We start from the raw sequence: 14733 nt of genomic DNA, 5'->3' as shown, positions 1-14733 counted from the left end.
GGCGGCGATAGCCTTGCCAACACGTCGCAAAGGACATGCCTCCTTTGTCTTGATGTCACCTTGTGCAGTCCTGCCTCTACGCTTTACCACCAACAGCACTTGCTAGTAAGAACCTCGAGAAAATACAATGGATGACATGTAATTTGTATGCCCAATTAGACAAATCTTACACATGTTTACTTGTCACAAGCACAAGCGTAAAACTAATTCCTTTCAAGAGTATACACATGGAATATATTCAAAACCTTGCTCATGACCAATCATATCATATAGTGCTGATCTGATAGACATTTTAACATGCCTGAATATCCAACAATCCAACATAAACATTTCAAGACATAACATGATCAAAACTATCAGCTCACCATAAGAAATCCTTATGTGTACAAAGTGTTTATGATTCTGTCTTTAAGGCACACACAATGTGACCCAAATATTACAATTAATCTCCTTTTTTTTAAAACTTTCACAATTAATCTCCTTATGTGATCATGTAAAAGACATGAAGGAATCAATAGTCTCGAGAGATTCCACCTTCAAGAATGAGAGACGCCAAGCTTCGTTTTGGCATTTCTTCCTCCTCACTGAGCAATCCCTACACATCTTCAAGGATGAGAAGTGATCTCTCTTATTCCTTGCTTAAATATTAAGACACCATTACTTTAAAGGTCAGTACACGAATAGGAGAAAAAGATCCAACTTACAACCAAATTTATATACTTTGTTTATAACCATCCACTACTATATATATATGGCTGTTGTTTGGCCTTAAAATGGCTCAATACTGAAATAAAATTTGTAGCCATTAGACAGCTTGTTTTGATCTGCCGCTTATGCATGATAAAACCAGAAACCAAGTATTGCTGCAAGTTATCTTCTTCTGAAATGAAAGAAACCACACCGAACTGCTAATATAAGCAATACTTAATTGGTGTCCACCAAGAGAAAAAAAATAAGGGTAACTCATCCAATGCATTGAGAAATAATTAGCCTTTTAACGACAAAATATCATATGTTTCATTGGTTGCACAACACTATTGACTAATTAAGTAGCTACATCTGGCCAATTTGTCAAGTAAAACTGACATACAGGGGGCAGATTAGTTATCTGCAAAAGAGGTAGTAGCGTATCATTTCTAAGAAGTTTTTGTACCATTGTCTAGCTTCACCATAATAACATGAAATATAGGCAAAAACAGTAAACATATAGGAGAGATCTTATATCTTGTGTGCAATTTCTTTTTACAAAGTTTTGGATTTCGAGTTAGGAGGCAGAAAATTAAATACCTTTTCAATTAGAATAAGTAAAAATCTAGCCTTCAAGGGCCACAAAATCATGTGATATTTCATATTGCAACAGGCCTCTCAAGACTATTGCATTATCTTCTATAAATTATGATGTAAACTTCAGGTTCAAAAAACAGCCACTGAATCTCAAATCTTCCCTTCACCAAATTACTGAAGTGGTTAGTGTTAGTCTGATAATCTCAACTGCTTCAGATGAATATACATGGATATATGCTCTCAAAGTGCGGCATGTACCACTTAGTGTTAGGCATAAGAGTGTAAAAAATAGTACTCATAGGTTGCATGTATCTTCAAAATAAAATAAAAATTCAGACGATGAGAATGACATGATTGTCAATGGAATCAGATAGGCCATAAGCTGCATAACTATGCAATTCATCTGAATCTTGAACGATAGATCTTTCAACACGAAGTGCAGCTCGTTTCATTGTATGGAGATGGTGTGTTCTTTCTGCTGAAATAGCCTGCCAACATACCAACCGAACTTCTTGGCAGTAGAGAAAACTGCACTAATTGAAGAAAATCTGCCACAAACTCACAAAGAACACCCCAGGCCCCAGCCATCCCCAAATCCACACATCTACGACAACGCACACAGGGCGCACACAAATCGGCTCCAAATCATGGCCGGCAGCCGAATCAACGCCCAACATAGATCCACAATACACACAGGTGCACACCGAAATCTCCCAACGACCCACTCCAGCTGAGCCACCACCACAGCAAGATCGAAAAAGAATACAGAACAAGATCAGGGGCAACGAACCAGAGCAGGGAAGCAGCCACCCAGAGAACACAACCGGCCACACAGCGGCGGCGCCCAAGATCCGCCCGCACCGACACAGCTCAGATGGCGCTGATGCGGGAGGTCACAACCAGGCGAAGCGAACCCACCACCTCCCTTTCCTAGCGCTCCATTGCTGCTACCTCCTGTCGCGGCTTCTGCTTCACCACGGGCACCAGGCCTGCGCCCTCTCCTTCTTGGCGCTGTGCTCGCCGTTGCCCGCCCGGCGTTGGCGGCGACAACCGCTTTTCCTGCCCAGCCATGCCGCCGCCTCAACCTAATTCCAATCCAATCGCATTCCTGATCGCCACAACAAGAAAGAAGAAGAGGCTGAGACCCCGGTCAAAACGGCAACAAACCGACCTGCGACTCAAGGCCCACAAGGGGAAGCAACCACCGACGATCAAATCGATCGGCAGCCAAGCGGTCATCAATCACGTGCTGGTAGACCCCGCGATAGCGACTCCCCGATCGACCAGGAGCTCTCCCAACCCTGGGAGCTTAGGGCATCTCCAACCGGACGACCCAAACGGACGCGCTGGGCCGTCCATTTTGGGCCGTTTGGGTCGCCGCCCGGACACGCGGACAGCGCCCCGCGTCCACGTGTCCGTTTGGGTCGCGCGCTGCGCCCAACGTGCGGACGCATCGCAAATTGGAGAAACACGAAAACAAAATGAAAATGGCAAATTTAAACGATATTTGATTAAACATATGCTCTATTTTGGGCAAATTTAGTACATAGCCCTATTTTGGGCAAATAAAACTAACAAAAGAAGCCCCTATATGGGCTTTTAAATTTAAACTAAAATATAAACAGAAAATAAAAAACCCTCTAGGGTTTGGTCGGCGGCGCGGTGGCCGCCGGTGCGCCGCCTAGCCCCTGTGGGCGTCGTCGGCGACGTCGTCGAGGTCCCCGGGCGGCGAGGCACCGTTGTGGCTCGACCGCGCCGGGGACTCCGGCGAGGAGACCACAGGGGCCTCCTCCCACGGCGAGTGGGGGTCCGGAGCCACCCGCGCCGCCACCCGCGCCGCCCGGAGGCGCCGCCGCTCTCGCCGGGCCGGCGGCGCTGTCCTCCCGGCGCCGCCTCCTCCGGCGGCGGCACCTCTCCTCTGGCGGCGGCGCTGCTCGTCGGCGCGGCGCACAGCCTCCTCCCGCCGCGCCGCCTCCTCCTCCTCCTCCCGTCGCGCTGGAGGGCTCGGGCGTAGAGCTCCCGGCCCTCCGCGTCCTCCACCTCCCGCCGCGCCGCCTCCTCCATTTCGGAGGTGCGAATGGCCGCATGGAGTTGCGGCCATTTCGCCTCCTCCTCCGCCGCCGAGATGATGAGGGCGGCGCGGAGGTCCGGTCCTCCTCAGGGACTCGGGCTTGGGCTCGGCAGCGGCGGCGGCGGTTGCGGCAATGCCGCGCCGCCGCGGGCGGCCTCTCCGATGTGGAGGCCGCCTCGGTTTCCACACGATGGTCGCAGCGCCGGCGGACGACGCCGGCTGCTGCTCGCCTCGTCGTCGTTGGCTCCGGCGAAAACCCGCTTCGGGGCCATGGCGGCGGTTTCGCTGCGGGAGTGGAGTGGGGATCGGGTGGAGGGCCGGATCCCCTCTGTCCCCATTTAATAGACTCCCTGGTCACCGACGGGTGGGCCCAAGGAGACGAGGCGACAGCCACGCGGACGGGAGCGGACGGCGCGTGCCATCCGCGGCCACGCAAACCTAGCCCAGATTTGGGCCGGGTTTGCGTCGTTCCGGACGCCGCGGCCGTCCGCTTTTGCGGTGCGTCCCCGCGTTGGGCCGGGTTTTTGTCCGTTTCGACCCATCCGGACGCGCGGGCGCGGGATGGGTCGCCCGGTTGGAGATGCCCTTAGTGCTCTTAGGAGATGGGATGGCCTCCGGGCTCCGGCTGTGTCTCCTTGCCTTCGTGTTAGTTGTCGAATGCTTTTATAGGCAGAGCGGACCAGAGAATGGATAGCGATCGCGCCATCTTGACGCTGGGACGCGTTTTCGCTCTCCAGGAAAATCGTAGCCGGCCGAACGTCCCAATGCTAGCTTCAAAATATCTGGTGTAGACGTGCAGGTCTCCGCGAGTACGCGCGAACTAGCCGACGCGTACGTATGGATGTACGTACCCCGGAGCTTGTACTGCAAAATACGTTGGTTAATAAAATCAGCTGTCTTCTCTATCTTCAACTTGCTTGGCTCCTCTGGACGTGCCAGTGCTATGTACTTGGACGTGCCAGTGCTATGGACCGAGTAATCTGCTTCATGCATTCATGCATCCATGTACACAGCTTGCTTGTTTAGTACCAGTTAATTAAACCGTCATGACTTGCACAAAATTGCGTCGAACACCGGATGTTACCATCTCGCTCGCCTGCTGCGGCTACGGCGGCGGTGTCCTCCCTTGGCGCGCGAGAGGGGTGGAGAGGTGGGAGAAAGAGGAGGGGCTTAGAACGGCATCGGGGCAGATCTCTGTGGCATATGGGGCTAGGGTTTTCTACGGAAAGTCGGGGAGGAACTGGGCCTTGGGCCTTCAACTTTTCTCCAGATTAACTGACGAAATGAGAAATTCTGGGCTGGCCCTGCATTTCTTCTTTTCATTTGTATACCAGTATTTGTAGGCTGTATACCAAGATTATATACTATTAAAAAAAGTAAAATGCACCCGCTTGATACACGAAGTTTTTTTTTTGCGAATAGGACACTGGTATTAAAAGAAACATCGAACGGTACAAAGCAGCCCAAGAAAAACGAAAATTACAACGAGATCTTTAAGAAGTCCTTCATCTTCAACCTCCAGACCGTGTCGACAGCGCGCCGCCGCTGCCGCTCCTTCCTAAGTCGGCCTAACGTTGTTGTCTGCGGACGGGAAGTCGCCAAACGGATCAAAAAGAACACATCCGTCTCGGAGATGGAGAAGTAGGATGAACTGCCGATAAAGCTCTCATGATCGGAAGATCCCCATAGGCAAACGAAGGCCACAGAGGCGGCTAGATCAGAGGAGGCCACCGACTGGAGGAAGAGGAACCCTAATCGCCTGACGATCCCCTACACGTCCTTATGAGATATGGATTGATATTTTGCTTGATACATGAAGTTGCATAAAAGATTGTACCCAAAAATTATTTTGTATACGGAGATTGTTTTGAACATAAGTTTTAAAGCTCTGTTCGGTCTTTAACCTTATTTTTTTATGTTGCATAAAATTTTCACCTCGTGCTGGCATGCCAAAAGTGATATGAGATTTGTAAACCCAAATTTACGGCAATATTGTAAAAATCGACGCATAAAGAGAGTGTACCAATATGCAAACTTCCATGTTAAATATGTACAACCTCGATTTCAAATTAGTACAGCATCTTATAATTTGGAAGAGATGGAGTAATTATGTAGTACTGTCAAGTGTCTTGTCTCCATAGTTAAGTCAGCCGGATTATTTAGATGAGCACAGCAAGCTACTACTATCCCGAAGTGCAAATCTGGACACTGATGATCGATCATTACACGTCCTTATGAGAAAATTCGCTTAAATGAGTCAAGTAGTCAACCTGAGTCCAGCCCAGCCCAGCCCAGCCCACTATGAGATGGTGGCACAATGAGAGACACTGACGCGTGGGTTGGGCCAGACCAACGCAAATTTTCACGATTCTCCCAATCTCACAAATCCTCACCGGCGGCGATCCCTTTTTTCCCTTCGCCGCCGCGGCGCCATGCTCCGCCTCCGCAGCTGTGTCCTAACCCACCTCCTCTCCTCTCCCTCCGCCTCTCCAAGTCCATCCTCTCTCCACCGCCTCATCTCCGCCGCCGCGCCCGCCGTTTCATCAAACCCTGGCTTCGCTGTGGAGGACTACCTCGTCGCCACCTGCGGCCTCACCCGAGCGCAAGCCCTCAAGGCCTCCACGAAGCTCTCCCACGTGAAGTCCCCCTCCAAACCCGACGCCGTCCTCGCCTTCCTCGCCGGCCTCGGCATCTCCAGCGCCGACGTCGCCGACCTCGTCGCGAAGGACCCCCTGTTACTCTGCACCAGCGTGGACAAGACCCTGGCCCCCAACGTCACGGATCTCACCGGCCTCGGTTTCTCGGTTTCCGAGATCGCACGCCTCGTCTCGATCGGCCGCGCCGGATTCCGCCGTAGATCCATCGTCTCCAAGCTTCACTACTACCTGCCCCTCTTCGTCTCCATCCAGAACCTCCTACGAGCATTGAAGTTCAACGACAATATCCTCAAATACGGACTCGAGAGGAGTCAGAGGGCAACTAAGCTTAACCTCGCGGTCCTGCGGGAGTGCGGGCTTGGTGTTTGCGATATTGCCAAGCTGTTCATCGCGGTGCCATGGATGCTCACCGCCAGCGTGGAACGCGTCCGGGCAATTGTGGCGTGCGCAGACGGTGTAGGTGTGCCTCGTGAATCTCGGATGTTCAGACACGCGCTGCACGCTGCTGCATGCCTGGGCAAGGGGAAGATCGCCGACAAAGTTGAGTTCTTGAAGAAGACGTTTAGGTGGTCGGATGCTGAGGTGGGAATCGCTGTTTCCAAGTTGCCATTTGTGCTGTTGAGGTCTAAGGAGGCGCTGCAGAGCAGGTCAGAGTTCCTCATCTCCGAGTTGGGGTTGGAACCGGCATACATTGCTCATCGGCCGGCAATGCTCTCTTATAACTTGGAGGGTCGTCTCAGACCTCGCTACTATGTCGTGAAGTTTCTCAAGGAGAACAAATTGCTAGAGCGCGACCGGGACTACTATGGCACAGTCACAATCAGCGATAAGGTATTCATGGAGAAGTTCATACACCCTCACAAGGAAGCTGCCCCACACCTCGCTGAAGACTATGCAACAGTTTGCAGTGGGGAAATGCCCGCTAGATTCATATAACAGGGTATTGGTTTGGAATATGCCTGCTGCACACCAAAGATTTCACTCTGCGTCGTAAGCTGGTACTTCATGTTTGTTGTCTGCTATTGTATGTATGCTAAATTCTAGTTTGGTGGTTGCTAACTTCTGATGAAACTGATACTTCCATTCTTTTATGGCATGGTTATGAAGTTGTCCGTCCTCATGTCATGTTGTCAAGAAAGTATGAGATCAGGCAATCCTTGGATACATTGAAATACTATTTTCAGTTTAGTAGGTTGTCCCTTGCAAGAATGTTGATATTTTTACTAGCACATAATAAGCTAATGTTTCTCAGCCATCCTTGCAATGACAAGAGATGATAAAAGTGGTGTGATTTTCCTCGTCAATATCAACAAATCAATAGGCAAGCATGGCCTATCTTGTTCACAAGCTACCACATGCTGTATTTGGCACCTTAGAGTGTTTTGCCGAACTGTCATTTTAAATTTCAGTATGCAAGGATTTCCACCCTGCTAACCAATTAAATTGGCCCTGTCAATTTTTTCATAGTCATACATGTAGCATATCTTCTAGTCCAAATTCTGTGCTTGATGGGTAATGAGAATATGTCCAATTGTTGATACCTTAAATGTTGGTCCACATGAACTTCCGAATTTCTGTGGTAGGAACAGATGTTTTAATTGTTAGTATTTTTTGTAGCTGAATTAATTTTTGACTGTCGCACACTTGGTTCTTCATCATATGCTTCCTGGCTCACACTTGTCATGTGAGAATTGAGATAAACCATGGAGAGCTATGCACATCTTCACAGATTGCACCTGAGATTTCTATGAATCATTACTAACAAATAGAATATGTGAGGTGAGTGCTTTCATGTTAGTGGGGGCATTTCGTTGACTCTTCACCAGTATAGTTTGGTATCGCTAGATGTGATCATAGTGTATAATAAGCTCTACCTCTTTTTTTTCTCAAAAGTTTCTGCTGCTGCACATATTTTTGCCATTTACGTTTGTACCTTATAGTTTCATCAGACCTCCTGTTCCAGCTATTCTAGCTTGTCAAATTGTATGGCTACTCATGCGTCGTATCTGCCGTGTCTGATGTATTTTGTAAAATGAGTTAGCTAGCTAACTAGTACCTCCGTACCGAAATATAAGGTGTTTTATTAAGCTATTTTTGCTCACTAAAACGTCCTATATTTTGTAACAGAGGAAGGATATTTTAACCTAATGTTTGCATACCAAATTATATGACTACTCATGGGATGGGTAAGAAGAAGTTTTGAACAAATTGCATGTTAAGTACAATGTTCACTTCGACAAAACAGTACCACATCCACATGGCTATAACTGTATAATGATAAATTTGATTTTGTTTTTGATATTGTGAGAAAGCCCAGCTATTGCAAGGTACACCAAACCTAATGTTCCAAAAGAAAAAATACCCCAAGGTAACGATACATGTTAGCCGATTACACATATGGGACGGGAGGGTCCCAAAGAGCGTCTTTTCTTTTTTGCGAAAAATCCACCGATCTATTAATAATCATCAACAGTAGTACAAATGACCCAAAAAGTAAAGAAAATTACAAATTGGTACTCAAACCACCTAGCGACGACCACAAACACTAGCACGAGCCGAAGGCGCGACCACAAACACTAGCACGAGCCGAAGGCGCGCTGCTGTCTCGCCCCTCCATCGCTAGTTTGTCGTAGTAGAGTTTGTTGTAGTAGACAAACGGGAAATCGTCGTGCTAAGTCCCAAAGAGTATCTTTTCTTGGAATTCTTGTGTCATGTTAGTTGCTTGCTAATCCTCCGGTCCTCCCCGGCATACATCTGTGGTTTTGTACATGCTTTGCTATGGGATTACATGTATTATTCCTTTTGTAATGTTCATACACTCTGTTCCATATAGTTTTCATATGACACTATCCCAAAATGAAGAAACCTCGTCAGATCCATATAGGTTAGTCATACAAAATGGCCGTTCATTTTAAGCTGCTCAGGGCACGCCTTGTCAGATTCTCAGAAAGACTGAAAGAGTCACGTCTCGTCAGATTCACAGAAAATAAAAAGAGGCACGCCTCGTCATGTGAAGTGTGATATTTAAGGAGTGCAATATACCTTGATGAAGCCCGGTAGATGCTGAGCACTGATCAGAGTGGAACACCACGATAATCATACGGGGAACACAGCATGACTCGACAAATCACAAGTACAACACAGCCATTCAGACACCAGATCGCATAGAAGGTAGCGACTTCTGAGAGTACCTTTTATTCCTTATTATCCCCAACATAGCAGCACTACATCGATGTCTCAGACTCTCAACTCACAAAGGCTATCATTATTTGTATTATAATTTATATGCCCGATGATCTCTATCCCCTATAGAAAGGTGCGCACATCACTCAGCGGCCTTTCCTTTCCGGCGATTGCTGCCACCTGCAGAGGCTCCAGCGCCTCCCATCTCCACCAGATAGCAGATCATCGAGTCCACGTCCTCGCCGAATATGCTGTAGGCTTCCATCACTTGGATGTAACTAAAGCCCATTGCTAGGAGCAACTGCATGCTGCGAGTCAGCACGGTGTCTGGGAGTACAAAACAATTCTCACTGCCTTTATCCCCTACCGCAGCCGAACCAGACGACCCACTAACTGCAGAATAGGAAAGCATTCCAGTTTATGGTAAGCAACCAATCAACAAAACATTATAAATTCCTCAGACAACAAGACGAGGTTCTTACTTGCGGCAGAAGAAGAAGGCTCTGCCCCTGCTGACATTGATGACTCTCTGAAGTTAACCTGCTGCTGGTTAAGAAATTCAGCCCGAGAGGCCTCCATCACCATCCGCTCTATTTCCTTCTCAGTCAACTCCAGATCAGAGTAGAGCCGCCCTTCAGCCAGAAGTGCCTAAAATTACCAGGACAAGCATGCACAATTTGGTTCAATTTCTAATGTGCTAATATATAAATAAGAGCCCAGAAGTAATTAGCTTTACTCACATTCTCAATCTGCTGGTCTTGCTGAGCTTTTATTGCAGCTTTCACTTGGTCCCTATCCACACTATTGGTCTATACACAAAGGAAGTGGGGAAGTTTATTTAATACAGATATTAGGTAAAGCCTTCCATGTACAAAATGGCTAACAGGGAAATGATAAACCAAAACCAATCGTGTCGAACAAGAAAGTTTCAGACTTACCCCTCTAAGGGAGCTAAATCCCAGGCCTGCCCCAACTGTCAGACGGCGAGGATCAACAACTGAATTGTAATGATTACCATGATGGTAGCTTAACCTAACTGGAGGAACATCAGTGCTATAATTTCCATGAAAAATATTAATGGGCTCTGCAATAAGAGCAAACAAATATGAGATTGGGAAGTGAGAGAGATGATCGAATAGAGAGCTTGGTTAAAATGGTAGAGCAAAATTACCTGTACTGTAGGAATATATGTGAATTGGACGATTGTACATCTCAGCAAATGCCTGGAGCTCAATATTATTGCCATATACCTAGAAAACAAGGTAACAAATCAAAATACATCCTTTAAAGTTAAATACGATCAGATGGCAACTTTTCCATGTAACCTTTCCCTATTTTTGAATTTACAAGGCAGCTGCTGACTATGCATACACTTAAGAGTAGTTAAGAAAACTAATATGTGCCGCGGAATGGGTCTAGAGGTCAGGAGAAGTGCATGCCTCTCTATATAGAAGCACATAAAATATAAACTACACACGCAGAATAGGAGCCTTCAAAAAATCTTTGTAATTGTATACAAGAGTACAATATTTGAACATGTGAATAATGCTTGCCAAGAGGATAATCAAATGTAGTAAACAAAATTTAATGGCATTCTAATATTTAAGTAATTTTGTGCAAATGAGACTACCAAATAGGTGAGAAATGAATTGCTTACAAAATGTAAGCAAAGCATACCATGTATCCAATAGCTTACCTTATCTCTTCTCTTCCTCTTGCAGTATGACATGAAGCCTTCAGTCATGAACTGGGAGAAATGATCCCGCTCTCTTTCCTGGAATGGAAAAAAGAAAAGTACAATTAGAATTTCTGTTGCCTTGCCAATCCAAAATAGGTTACGCGTTTGGAACTTCGCATCAGTGCAAATAGATGTAGTTTTGGGTTTTCGGGAGAACAAATTTCGCAAAATCCCCCTATTAATCACTTATTTGTTGTGCTTTTACAGAAATGGATATATAATCCATAGGATTAACTACGTCAACCACTCAGAAGTTACAAATATTAACTCCACTTGTTTTACATGCATGAAGATTTATAAAACGGCCATTGCATTGAACCAGATGGAATAATAACAAAATAATTCCATATATTATACTGTGTCCATAGCACAAAGAGTTTACGTAGTTTCCACACGCTTTCAAGTGCTTACGCTGACCTCTCAAATACATAGACTAGGCAGCAAAAAGTTACAAGAAAAGCTAAATACAGATGTGGTGCCCACATGGACAGTAGTGCTACACCACATGGCGAACTACCAAATAAGATGAGTGACCAAATGATGGAAGTAACAATGTGGGAAACCTAATATAAAAAGCAGACATTCCTTCTGGCAGAAAAGACAAATGTTAATTCAACAATAAGCCATCTATTGACTTAGAACTTCCCATGTCTAACTACACGGCCGATTTACGATGAGTTTAGCGGGGTATTCGATGGTATTCCTTCAACAAAAATACAAAAAGGAAGTAACAATAAGTTCTTGACGGAGATGGCCATAAACTTTTTTTACAAGGTCCTGCTCTTACTGGGCGCTACCTCTGAAACTATATTTGTTATGGCCACGGGTGCACAGGGCAGCAGGAGATAAGCATGTCCATGAAGGCATTCGATAAGTTATGTAAGATAAGGTTAAGAATAGGAATACATAAAATTAGTAAGTATACTTGTTAGATACGGTTAGCCTACTAGACAGAGTCTTAATAAATTAGGAAGAGTCTAACCAAGCTAGGAAAGTAGAGTTATTTTTTGGTTTGAGTTCGAATTGAGATCCAGCTTGTGGATCAAGTTAGTCATCCTATACAAGGACTAGTGTGTAACCAATCTAATCGAGCAATGAGAAGTTAGTTAATCCATTGTCTGCCTGGTTCGTCCTCCCCAATCCTCTATGCCAGTACGCTGTCGCCATGCCATATGGCCATATTCATGGCAGTAGGTGCCCAGGTTGTTCCAAACTTGCTTAACAGAGAGCTGGCGATCGAGTAACCAGCCAGGCATCAGCCTATATCAGCCATCAACTAGGAAGGCTGTAACCCCACTTCTGTAAGCCTGTCTAACTGTGTCCTAGGCTGTACACTATTTCACACACATAAAGTTATACTATATACTACCTAGCACATATCATAAATATCTAGAGTATCCTAAACGTAGCAAAGGTAAGAGCTTAAGATGACCATAAGTCCATAACGAAGTGAGATAAACAAGGGAACATGGCTTAGTATTTAAGATGTTAACATAATGAATAGCCAGAACTTGTGAATCAAGTTTATGAATTAAAAGTGTAGGTACAATGGGATATACTTGTTGACAACAAATATATGTCCTGTAAAACATATACTTTAACTCTTAAACTACTCTCTCTGTCCCATAATATAAGATGTTATTACAACCAATATACTCCTATATTGATTGTAATAACATCTTATATTACGAGGCAGAGGGAGTACTAATTAAATGAAGTGACACAACCTACCATATAATCAACACACATCTGCCTTGCCATGTCATAAGTTTCTGGATCACCATAAACCTGATCGGCAACTGCTCTGAACAGGCAATTTCCGTCTGCAGCCATCTTCCTTATTTCAAACCCTTTCACTCGCCTTAGGTCATGTTCGAACATATGCTCCCTTTCCTGAAGTGAATAAATTACATCAGGGCAAGCACCAAATCATATTTACTCTGTATGGACAAAAGGAGCAATTGATAATATAAGCAAGAAACATATATGTTCCCATGACCAAGATTAGATAGGCATATCTACTTACTGATCAGAATAACTTATCATTTCTGCTCCTATTAAAAACACATCCCCTCAAAATTGTACCATTCAGTTGCAAAGGATCCAAAGCATATACGGCATTATCTTCATATCATATGATCAATGCTAATTTTGTAAATAAAGTAACTAGAACAGAACTGAAATCCAGATATATACAACAGAGGAAGACAAGAAATCATACCGAATCATCATAGCTAGAGGTGTAACAGGGACCCTGCTCATCCGCACTATTGTACCCTTCACAGTCAGCAAGTGACCTGGGCGAAGAAGGGCGGGATCCCGTAGCAGATGTCCGGGCTGCCACCGGTGGCCAAGCAACAGGCCTTCTTGAAGACCCAATGCGCACACTGTTCGAGCTTCCAGACCCCATTCTCCTCAAGCCATTATTAGCAGACGATGATGGCTTCGGCGGCGGAGCTGGCGGAGGCGGTGGGTGCGATGCCGCGCCAGCCATCTGCGGTGAGCCGGCGCCTGACTGACCTGAACTGCCCTGCTCAGACTGGTCGGAACACTGGAGGCCCGATAGTTCCGCCAAGAATGCGGGATCGGTGGTCATATTTGAGTCATCCCTGGGAGGTTTCTCCCTCTCGGATCTCTCTTCCGCGCAGCTCGAGCTCTCGGACACGGGGTCGGCCGGCCTCGAAGGCTTGTTGCTACTGCTCTCGTCGCCCTCAGGTAGATGCTCGGTTGTTTCGTCGGAAGCCGGAGGGTCCACTGGCTGTGGCTGTGGTGTAGGCTCCTCCTCCCGGGCAGCTGATGCTGGCTGGTTCTGCTGCTGCTGCTGCTGCTGCTGCTGTTGTTGTGCCTGTGAGCCTGAGCGGCCAGAGTTGGACGAAGAGCCACCGGCCCCACGCTGCACGAAGATCCTCGTCATCTCCCAGTTTCCTCAGCGAAGGCTCCGACACCAGCAACACCCCCTCCGGAATTAGAGGGATATAGGGGCGCCCTTGTCCCTTGTACGGACCTTGGGGGAGGTGAACCTGCCTCCGCCGCCGCTGCAAACGCTGCTCCTCTCGTCGTCGTCGCCGGCAGCCAATCTGAGCATCACACTGCCAATTCTCATCAGAACCAGGGCGACGCACGCCGCTGACTGACGTCGAGGCCTCAGATCCTCCCAAAACCCTAGCTCCCCCCGAGATCGACACGCGCAGGCTACTCCCGGACGGCGCGCCACCGAACCGAAACCCTAAACAGGCCGCCAATTCGGCCAATCTCGACGAAACGACGCCAAATCCCTAGGGTTCCGTTGGATTACCTCGTGTCTGTACCGGCGCGTCGAGCGGCGGGGGATGGTGAGGGATGGAGGCGGGGGACTCGCGCTAGGGTTTATGGGCGGCGAGCCGGCGAGAAGATCCGCGTCGCCGCCGTGCGATTGTGGCGCCGCTGGTTTGGGGATTTGGTTTTTTTGGGTGGAGAGAGAGAGAGAGAAAGAGCAGCAGTAGTAGGTGAGGCTGGGGGAAGAAGACGATGGACATTTTATATGTGGAGGGAGGGCGAGGGCGGTCGGGGGATGACATGCGGGGCCCGCATGGCAGCGTCCGTGGAGAATGGACGGTGCTCGTCGCCTCGCCGTTAGTTTTGTGTTGCTGCTAGCTTCTCTCGTTTTGTGGTTTTTACATTGTGTAGATCATGGCAACGCTTCATTTTTGTCTCCTCAATGTTTTGCCCTTCTCATTATCTCATCATCAAAAAGAAAATTTCCTCCTCCCTCATTTCCTATTTTGCATCATCACTTTATAACGGTGCTTAACCGGGATTCA

The 14733-nt window shown here is 47.1% G+C and overlaps 2 protein-coding genes and 1 long non-coding RNA gene across 4 annotated transcripts; 1 reads left to right on the top strand and 2 right to left on the bottom strand.

Moving 5' to 3' along the window:
* Nucleotides 1–253: 253 nt before the first annotated feature.
* Nucleotides 254–2594, bottom strand: LOC127334755 (uncharacterized). Of its 2 annotated transcripts, none has more exons than XR_011752341.1 (2): nucleotides 2075–2594; nucleotides 254–603 (listed from the first exon to the last, which is right to left on the bottom strand). It is a non-coding gene; the product is annotated as an uncharacterized lncRNA (long non-coding RNA). The 2 variants fall into 2 exon arrangements; XR_007872419.1 differs by having other exon boundaries at nucleotides 254–595.
* Nucleotides 2595–5695: 3101 nt separating this feature from the next.
* On the top strand, nucleotides 5696–7203 carry LOC127334752 (uncharacterized). Its single transcript, XM_051361281.1, has one exon. It carries the CDS (start codon nucleotides 5788–5790, stop codon nucleotides 6946–6948), a length of 1161 nt encoding a protein of 386 aa, XP_051217241.1. The 5' UTR covers nucleotides 5696–5787; the 3' UTR covers nucleotides 6949–7203.
* A 1956-nt stretch (nucleotides 7204–9159) lies between these two features.
* Nucleotides 9160–14416, bottom strand: LOC127334749 (OVARIAN TUMOR DOMAIN-containing deubiquitinating enzyme 6). Its single transcript, XM_051361278.2, has 8 exons — nucleotides 13155–14416; nucleotides 12665–12826; nucleotides 10892–10969; nucleotides 10367–10445; nucleotides 10134–10279; nucleotides 9936–10004; nucleotides 9678–9843; nucleotides 9160–9588 (listed from the first exon to the last, which is right to left on the bottom strand). Exons 1-8 carry the CDS (start codon nucleotides 13845–13847, stop codon nucleotides 9338–9340), a joined length of 1644 nt encoding a protein of 547 aa, XP_051217238.1. The 5' UTR covers nucleotides 13848–14416; the 3' UTR covers nucleotides 9160–9337.
* Between the last annotated feature and the right edge of the window lie 317 nt (nucleotides 14417–14733).

The sequence above is a fragment of the Lolium perenne genome, chromosome 2, assembly GCF_019359855.2.
Source record: "Lolium perenne isolate Kyuss_39 chromosome 2, Kyuss_2.0, whole genome shotgun sequence".
NCBI classification, from domain to species: Eukaryota; Viridiplantae; Streptophyta; class Magnoliopsida; order Poales; family Poaceae; genus Lolium; species Lolium perenne.
This window is presented reverse-complemented; position numbering and strand designations above follow the sequence as displayed.

Bases quoted from the DNA above. Each gene is read 5' to 3' on its own strand.
- LOC127334752 (XM_051361281.1), top strand. From the start codon at position 5,788: ATGCTCCGCCTCCGCAGCTGTGTCCTAACCCACCTCCTCTCCTCTCCC.
- LOC127334749 (XM_051361278.2), bottom strand. From the start codon at position 13,847: ATGACGAGGATCTTCGTGCAGCGTGGGGCCGGTGGCTCTTCGTCCAAC. The intron at 10,970-12,664 runs GTAGGTTGTGTC...TTTCCATTCCAG, and splicing joins AGATGTGTGTTGATTATATG to GAAAGAGAGCGGGATCATTT. The intron at 10,280-10,366 runs GTAATTTTGCTC...CTCTTATTGCAG, and splicing joins CATATATTCCTACAGTACAG to AGCCCATTAATATTTTTCAT.